The 8,988-nt window shown below is 36.6% G+C and overlaps 1 protein-coding gene across 1 annotated transcript in view; it reads right to left on the minus strand.

Annotated features, from left to right (window-relative positions):
- Positions 1-819: 819 nt before the first annotated feature.
- adamts17 (ADAM metallopeptidase with thrombospondin type 1 motif, 17) overlaps positions 820-8,988 on the minus strand; it is a 487,878-nt gene continuing 479,709 nt past the window's right edge. Inside the window, exon 23 of the mRNA XM_050041105.1 lies at positions 820-4,539. Coding sequence (XP_049897062.1) covers positions 4,388-4,539 — 152 coding nt within the window. The 3' untranslated portion in view covers positions 820-4,387. The remainder of the gene's footprint in view (positions 4,540-8,988) is intronic.

Consider the following 8,988-nt stretch of genomic DNA (forward strand, 5'->3'; position numbering starts at 1 on the left):
TACTACATTAAAACTGGAAAAATGATGATGTCATTAGCAATTATCACATCATTGGCTGCTACAGGACCCTAGATCAAAACATCATTGAACATTAAACTCCTGGGTCATCAACATGGAGTCCGAGACCCCTAAGGGGTCCTCAGAGTCCCTGCAGGAGGGCCGCCATATTATTGTTTGAAAATTTTTATTTATTTTTTTCTTTTCAAAAATAAAAAAAGAAGTCTGAAAATACACATGAACATGAATCCATCATATTTGACTTTTGAAACAACTAGCCTTTGTGAAAATGGAGTTTCCTCCCTCACCTACCTAAAAAGCAAATACAGGTCGACTGAAGCCTGAGGCTGACATGACCTGCCTGATAACCTCCATCTGCCAAGTTTAATATGCAAGTCAATTTTATGCTATAGCTACATATTATCTATATTATAAAGTATCTGTAAACTATTATTACACATGGACAAATCATTCACAGGGTAGTTAAAAACTGTTTAAACTGTTATTTAAAACTAATTAAGAAGTGTTGAGCTTGATGGTTCATACGAATCAAGGTCCACTTACTAGATTTCTTCCTGATCTTTCAGCTTCTTAATAAATTTTTTTAGATTGCAAGAATTTACAGATGCCTTAAAAAAGATGTATGACTATAATAATATGAATATCTAAAAATGTTATCTGTTTACAAAAGTGATTTGTTAGGCATTTAATTGTTTGCAATACTACAGTGTATGGCAATGTGCTGTGAGGACAGGAGGAGAAGGAAGGCAGTCGGCACTCTGATTGAATTGCAAATCCACATATCTTTGTTTTCCCATGTAAAATCTCATCTTTTATTACATAACAACAGAATGAGAATCCGTTTACAGTAGACTTGAAATAGAATAGAAATGGAGCAGAATGGTGTGATGAATTTTGGTCACACAGTGGATGAGAGCACAGATATAGTGTGACTACACAGAGTAACAGATAAATGGTTTAATGGCTGTATGAACAGATGATTTACTCAGTTCCAAATCAGCACCATGAAATACAAGTAGTGGCAGTTCATGTACTACACATTCTGTATGTGCAACAAAAAAAGTACAGTACAGGAATAATTATGAAAAGTTGCACTACACTGGCAAAAAAAAAGACTCATCAATACAAGGCCATAATATTAAATAAACCTATAACACACAAAAACAGATAACTGTTAACAATGACTGAGTGAATTTCACAATTGTGAAACAGGTCATAGTATAGCACCATTTAATCCTTTGGATAAGGCTTTTATTGTTATTGCATGTAAGCTCCATGACTAACTGAAAAGGGTTGCAAGGGTGATGATATGTTTGAACAGCAGCTGCTGGTGACTGTCATTGACTGTCATGACATGTCAGCTTCATTAAAATCATAGCTGCAAATTAAAGCAACAATAGATGTAAAAACACACAGAGACAATATGTCTGTGAGCAGTTCCCTAATTGAATTTTAACAATTTTTTTCAATCTTTTCCTCTTTTCTAATTTCTCGTTTTATTCAATGGAAGTGATCAATGTAAGTGCACTTGTCCTTTAAACTCAATTTAAAAAAAAAAAGCTAACAAAATAAAAGACGCCTGGTACATTCGTTACAGGCGTATCAGTTTGTAGAGCAGTTTTGAACAGTTAGAACAAGGGGCTGCGCTGCAACGTACAAATCACTCCTTCTCGTGGCAGCCGGCGCTTTCCCTGTCCTCGCGGCTGCAACTTGCGCTTTCTTCATCTACTACTTCATCGCCACTACTGTACACAATTTAAAAACTACAACACCCATAGTTCATGTAGGAACTGCTGCAACCAATGTGCAGCCAGCGGGAGCTGCAGGACGACTCAACCACCATGATCAGTTTTTAATGTTTTATCAAGCAATAACTACTCCAGACTCTGCTCTAGTGTCATTTTCGGGACAATTAGGGCAGGATTCGGGATTCGGGACAACTGCTTGGATTTCGGGACTGTCCTGAATTTTTTGGGACGTCTGGTCACCCTACCTGACACTGTATGTAGTGACTATTCCATAGATTTATTAAAAGGATCACCATGTTGATAAGATTTAGTTATTATGAATTAGTTTATGAATAGTTGTTTGCTAGCTTAACTGTTACTGTTTTAACTAAAGTGCAGAAGTTCTTCTTTTTATTCTTGTTTTTATCAGTTACCAAACAGCTTAAGCTCAGGTCCATTACCACCACACTCTGGACTGTGATTTGAAAAAGGGGACAAAATTGTGTAAAAAGCCAAGAATGAAATAGTTTAAATAATTTACTTTTCTTTAAATTTAATTTCTACACGAACATAATTTCATTTTATGTGTACTAGCTAAGAGCTCATGTCTACAGAGCAACGGTCTGTGCTCTAAAGGAAGTTGGAATGCCTGACAGCCACGGTTGGCCTGCTACCAAACAGAATCACAACAGCCCTCCCTTGAGGCCACAGTGGGAAGTGACATGTTTATGACTTGAGGGATCACAGCAATTGACAGATTTAGGCAAGCTATACCATATCTACTGTCAGGATGACAAATACTGAAATAGCCAACGAGAGGTGTTAGTTCTCACTGCTCCTACTGTATGAATTTCTGCTTATACTAATCCCCACTTATAGGACTAACAACTAGAACTGCAGAAGAAGATTTTGCATAGTTTATCTAAGTGGTGAATTTTGATAAATCTTAGAACAGACAGTAATAACAATTGGACTGCATCTGATAGAAAACAACCATGTAGGCTTGGGCGGTATTACAGTATATCAGGGTATTTATAAATCCCAACTGTATGATTTACAATACTGTCAAAAATACAGAAGCTCAGCTTTCTATTAAACTCATATGGAGAGGCTGATTTAATGTATATAATGAACATCACACACACCCAGAGGTCAGTCTCTGTTGATGCATGAGGCAGCTGAGCTGAGTGCCAGCATTAGGGATAATGTGACAGGACTGTAAACAACAGGCTAAGGCAGAGACAGACCATGGGGAAAACAGCACATTTTCACATCTAAATCAGTGAATTAAGGGTTTAATTTGACCAAACCAGGACTGGTGATTGTTGGAACAGTGTACCAACTAAATAACAGTGCACTAAACAATTAACAGGTGAGATTATCTTGCTTCTGTCAAGTTGGAATTAAGTGTGTTTTATGATGAGTTTACAAGGCAATTACGCTAGTCCTGATTCTGTGAAAGGGAGAAGTCATAGACTTTAAAAATGAATTGTACGGCGATGTCACCCATTAGTTTGTGGAGGCTGGCACTGTAGCGGAATGAGGGGTGGATCTGACTGAGAAGTTGAGGACAGTATCAGTTGACAGCCTGCCACTCAAAGCAGCCTGCCCTTAATTATGTGTAACTTTAAGCCTTAATATAAATTTTTCATTTTTTTTCTACCAGACTGTAAACTGTTGTAAAGACTTATTTCTGTTGTAAAGTTGGACATTTTAACATGGGGGTCTGTGGGGACTGACTGGTCTCTGGAGCCAGCCTCAAGCGGCACTTCTTGGCTTCATTTTCTTTCCCCTAAAGAGATGCTGCTTGATAGAAACATGAATTCAGAAGGTGTGTTTCCTGTTTAATAAGGATAACAGGTGAAATTTAGTAAGGTATGAAAAAATACATACTGCCCAAGCCTACAACCATGCACCCTTAGAGTGTATGTTCATGCTTGCACCATGCTCTGCTTCATCATCTATCCATGGCTCTCAAACAGACCTGTAGATCAGTGTGTCTCCTATCATTAGCTGGGTCAATGTAATCCTACAGCATTTTACCATGGCTCCCAATCAATACTTACACATAACAGTATAGTTAATTAATACTTAAGTACCATAAATATATACTGTGTGTACATATATGTATATATATATATATATATGTGTGTGTGTGTGTGTGTGTGTGTGTATAAACCTATTTACTAGTTATTTGACATTGCAACAATTAGCTATAATAGAACACAACAGAGTATAAGACACAATGGAGAGCATATTTGAAAAAGATAGCAGAGGGAATCGCTCTGGTTTACTCATAATCCCATCTAATCTTAAAGACCAGTCAGAATAAGTCTGCTTCAAAGTCAAGCGCTTACTGTCAATGTTTCTTTGCGATCAAGCCATCTGGATTGGCATTATAATGGCCATTTATTTGTTTGGTGTGCAGCAAAAGAAATAAAGGAAATTTTCAAGTCTTAAACAAATCTAGAAGCTCAGGAGACTATTAAAAATGTACATGTACGTGTACTTTTCTAAATACAAAAAGTTTTATCAGTAATATAAGTTGTTTTCTCGCCATTATTTTATCTTGACATTCAACAACATTAAAAACATAAACAGAAAGGAGTGTTATGTGGAGGAAAAGTAGGTGCATTTGATCATTAGGTCTTGTGCAGTATTCTCTTGGCATAAAAGTCCCTACAGGTTTCACAGCAGCGCTGGTACCACCTCATGTCCTGGCAGAGGTTCTTCTCTCGGATCACGCGACAGTACACTGTCCACTGGTCCCCCATGCATTTGTAGGTCAGAGAAGCTGGGGGGCAGAAGAGAGGCAGCAAGTCAAGTGCCTGGCATTACAGTGTCAAAGTCCTCCAACCTAAACAATAAAATACTATACCAATACTAGTGGTTTGCCACTGTAGGACAAAGTAAGTGAGAAGACATCATTCACACCTTTCAAAGCTCTAACCATGTTTGTTAATTGTTTAATTTTTTGTTGTTGTTGTTTAGGCTAGTGTACCATCTTCTCTACTGTATGTACCACTGAAAAAACATCCCATCTATCCTGGGTTTCTTTGTGTTATTTAGTTAGTTATGTTAGTTACTGCACTCACTATGCTTTTATATTCTTGTGGACATCATCTATGATGTCATGGCATTAACCACAGATGGGGGGAAAATGGTGTTGAGTAAAATTTATCATGCGGAATGTAATTTGTTCAATTTGTACGGTTACACAGTTTGTATATAAAATAGGTGTTTTGAAGTGTTGATTTATTTATTAAGTATTTGTTCACCGATGCTTACCAATAGGATTTGGTGTAATATCATTACATTTACAATGTCACATTATGCAGTAACCACCTGAAAAATAAACTGTTATTGTTTTTATTTGTCATTAATCCACACCGCACCACTTCCATCAGTGCACCACCAGAACAATATCCCCCCAAGTTTTTTTGTCCCATCTTAGGGTGCCTGTGATCAGCACATGTACAAGATGCTGTACTGTGCGTTAGCATGTTCAGTGTGTTTCCATTCATGTACCCAACAATGTCTTAGCGTATCTCATTTTGCTTTTGTGTATGAAGGCTGCTTGAAATCTGTGGGAATAAGGACACAGGCTCCAGTTTGTTTGCTTTTTGTCCCAGTGATTGGCACATGTGGATGATGCTGTCAAATATGCATTAGCATATTGTATGTTTTTCCATTCACATCCTCCACAATGCTGGAGCAACACCAACTGTCCCCCTCTTTAACACCTCCCTCTTTGGTGCTGTTGTACCTGGTCGGCACACCCGGCACCAGAAGATGGGTCTTCCAGCTCTGGTGTGTATTAGTTTGCGCTTGTCATTGTGACTGACTTGCACGGCAATCTGCTTAAGTTGAGCTAACCTCAGCATTTGTCCATCATGTTTCATTTGATAGACCTAAAAATATTTAGCCCTGTCTCACAAGTTACAAGACTTTGATCCTTTGTCTGCCTGTCCCTGTGTCCCTGTGTTTGATTAAAAATGAGTAGGCTATTTGTGATATATCACCCCACTGCTGCTGAAATAAGAGGGTGATTTCAATAAACAGTGGTAGTGATTACCATGCATGTGAATGCATGAGTGGGCCAGACCATTGCTCTAAAGGGGAGCCTTCATGAATTCAATTCAATTCAATTCAATTCAAACAACTTCATTTGTCCCAAAATAGTGCAATTCAGTTTACAGTCTCCAGCCGATTATCAGATTAGGCGAAACAATACTGTCCATAACTGGATTTGTACGTTAATGGACTACAATAAACTGGAGCTTCTGTGCTTTGATTACCTGCTGTCAAACAGCATGACCCTCTTCCATTTATAATGCCTAGTTGTACTTCAGAGGTTATTTTGGTGAAGATAAAAGTAGTATAATAAGTAATGCATTACTTTACACAGAAAGTAATATTGCAAAGTAACTTTCAAATCAAGTTAACTAGTAATATGCAATGTATTATATATTGAAAGTAACTTGCCCAACACTGCTGATAAAAGTAACCTCATATCACTGACCTGTTTCTAGATGACTCTTGGATACCCCTGAAACAAACGTGGTTCAGCCTAGACTGTGTCTATGGTAGTAAATAAATGCTGTAGGGCTTACTTAGGCAGTTACTGTTTGTCAGCCAAGAGACACAGGTTAGTGTAGCTATGTGCACGTGACAATAAATGAAGTTGATATTAGTTGAGTTTTCCTGCAGTTAACTGTTGTTTATTTCATTGATACAGTGAATACCTTTACATTTAAATCAAATGGTATTTTGATTTATCCGAAATATCTATTTTAATTGATTTCTGTAACATATTTAAATTCCCAAATCATTTAAACCATGTAAAGCACTTTGTGCTACATTTTTGTATGAAAAGTGCTTTATAAATAAAGATTGATTGATTGATTGATTGATTTCAATTCAGGCATTATGATTCTTACTCATACTCAGGCAACAGGCCTAAACCAGTTGTAAATTTTGCTTGTGCTTTAGAGAAAATCTTAAAATTGCATCAATTCTGCCAAATTAATGACTCAGTGAAAATTCCCAACAAATTACCTTTAAAACATCCTGATAGATATAGCAAAATGATCATTTCTTAGCTTTGTTAATGTAACAAGCTGCACATTATTTCAATTTGTGTTTGGTCAATGGCCTTCAGTTAGCCTCTGAGCTCTACTCTTACATAAACTATTGTAAAAATAATGGACATTAACTACTGTGACGTCACCCATTGGTTTTTGGACTCCTGTTTTAAACCTTGAGGTCGATATTAAGGCTGTTCCCATCTTGTTTTATTGGAGCCAGAGGTGACCAGAGGATGGGGCTACAGAGGAGCAAAGGGTGGATCTGGCTGAGGAGCCGAGGACACTATCAGCAGACAGCTTGTCTTTCAAAGAGGCCTGCTCTTAAATATGCTTAACTGTAAGCCTTAATAAAATGTTAACAGCTGAGTTATATAAAAATTCACCACAGGTACAGCTGCTGGAATGTTGAAATTAGCTATAGCGATCAAAACTCTTGTTTGTACCAGGCTGTAAACGTTTATTTCTGCTGTAAAGTTGGACATTTTATTTTATTTTATTTTATTTTATTTGTTTTTTAATTTTAATTGTGCAACAGGACAATACAGTGACATGGACAGACAGACAAAGTGAGAACAACAAACAACGATATTTGTGGTTTTATGCGTGTGTGTGTGTGCGGGTGTGTATATGTGTATGTGCATGTGTGTATCACTTGAGAGTACAACTAACATATGTGCATGTGTGTATCACTTGAGAGTACAACTAACAGTATTAACAGTTGCATTGTTACAAAGATTATTATGATAGTTATGACAATAATGATAGTTATAAAGCTTGATAATAATAACAGTGATAATAATAATAATAGTAACAATAATATAATAAACACTACAGTTAACAGACAGGCAAAAGGAAAAAACAAAAACAATAATAGAAATGAATAAACAAACAATCAAAAAAATAAATAAAAAAATTATAAAATAAATAAATAAATAGAAATGCCAACTTACAGCTTTTGTAATAATAATAATAATAATAATAATAATAACAATAATAATAATAACAATGATGACAACAGTAATAGTAATGAATAACAATAATAACAATATGGAGGGCGGATGGAGGTGGAGGGGGTCAGAGGTGCAAATCTCATATGAAATTAAGATTTTTTTTTTTTTAATTATTATTATTATTATCATTATTTTTTCCCTTTCCTCTCCCCTTCCTTTTTTTCTCTTTTTTTTTTCCCTTTTCCCTTCTTTTCTTTTTTACGGGATGCCTCAGGCCCCTCCCGACCCACAGGGGACCATCCTGCAGCCCCCAACACCTCCGGGCCCCCCACCCCGTCCCCCTGGTGCCCCAGAGTGCACGTAGCGCAACACCTTACCCTACTTCTATATGTATATATATAATTTTTTTTTTTTTTAATACATTTTTTTAAAAGGTGTGTGTGTTTTCTAATACATGTAGTACATTAAAATCAGAGTGTATGTGATGCATTAAAAAAAAAACAAGGTGGGAGAGTGTCATGAGCTGCGATTTGATTGTTTGTTTTATGTTTCCCCCTTCCTTTTCCTAAACTGGTGAGTAGTGCATTAAAAAAAGGTGATGCGCCACGTGGGAACAGTCCAGGGTAGAAAATCGGGGAAGGGTAGAGGCCAGGAGGAGCGAGGAGACCACAGGCTGTGGTCCAACAAGCAGGGGCCCGAGGCAGAGCCCATGTCTAACGGAAAGTGGCAATAATAATAATAATAATAATAATACTCATCACAATANGCCCGAGGCAGAGCCCATGTCTAACGGAAAGTGGCAATAATAATAATAATAATAATAATACTCATCACAATAATAATAATGACGATAATAATAATAATAGTAATCATAATAATAATAATAATAATAATGGTTTTATCTGTTATCCCTCCTCCTCCTCCGAAAACAAAACAAAACAAAACAATCATCACATTAATAATGTTGTGTCATTAATAATAATAATAATAACAATAACAATAAGGTAGTACCTGTTTGTATTAATAGTAATATTATGATCTATTGTTGTGATTGGTTCCCAGGCAAAGAGGATGTTGATGAGGTACATGACTGAATTTAATTAAGATTGTAAAAAGTTTATGAGTGGTGACCAGATGGAGAGAGGTACTATTGCAGGGTGGTGGGTGGGAGCGGATAAGTTTTCCATGGATATATGATCGATAAGT

This window comes from Epinephelus moara, chromosome 1 (assembly GCF_006386435.1).
Source record: "Epinephelus moara isolate mb chromosome 1, YSFRI_EMoa_1.0, whole genome shotgun sequence".
Classification (NCBI taxonomy): Eukaryota; Metazoa; Chordata; class Actinopteri; order Perciformes; family Serranidae; genus Epinephelus; species Epinephelus moara.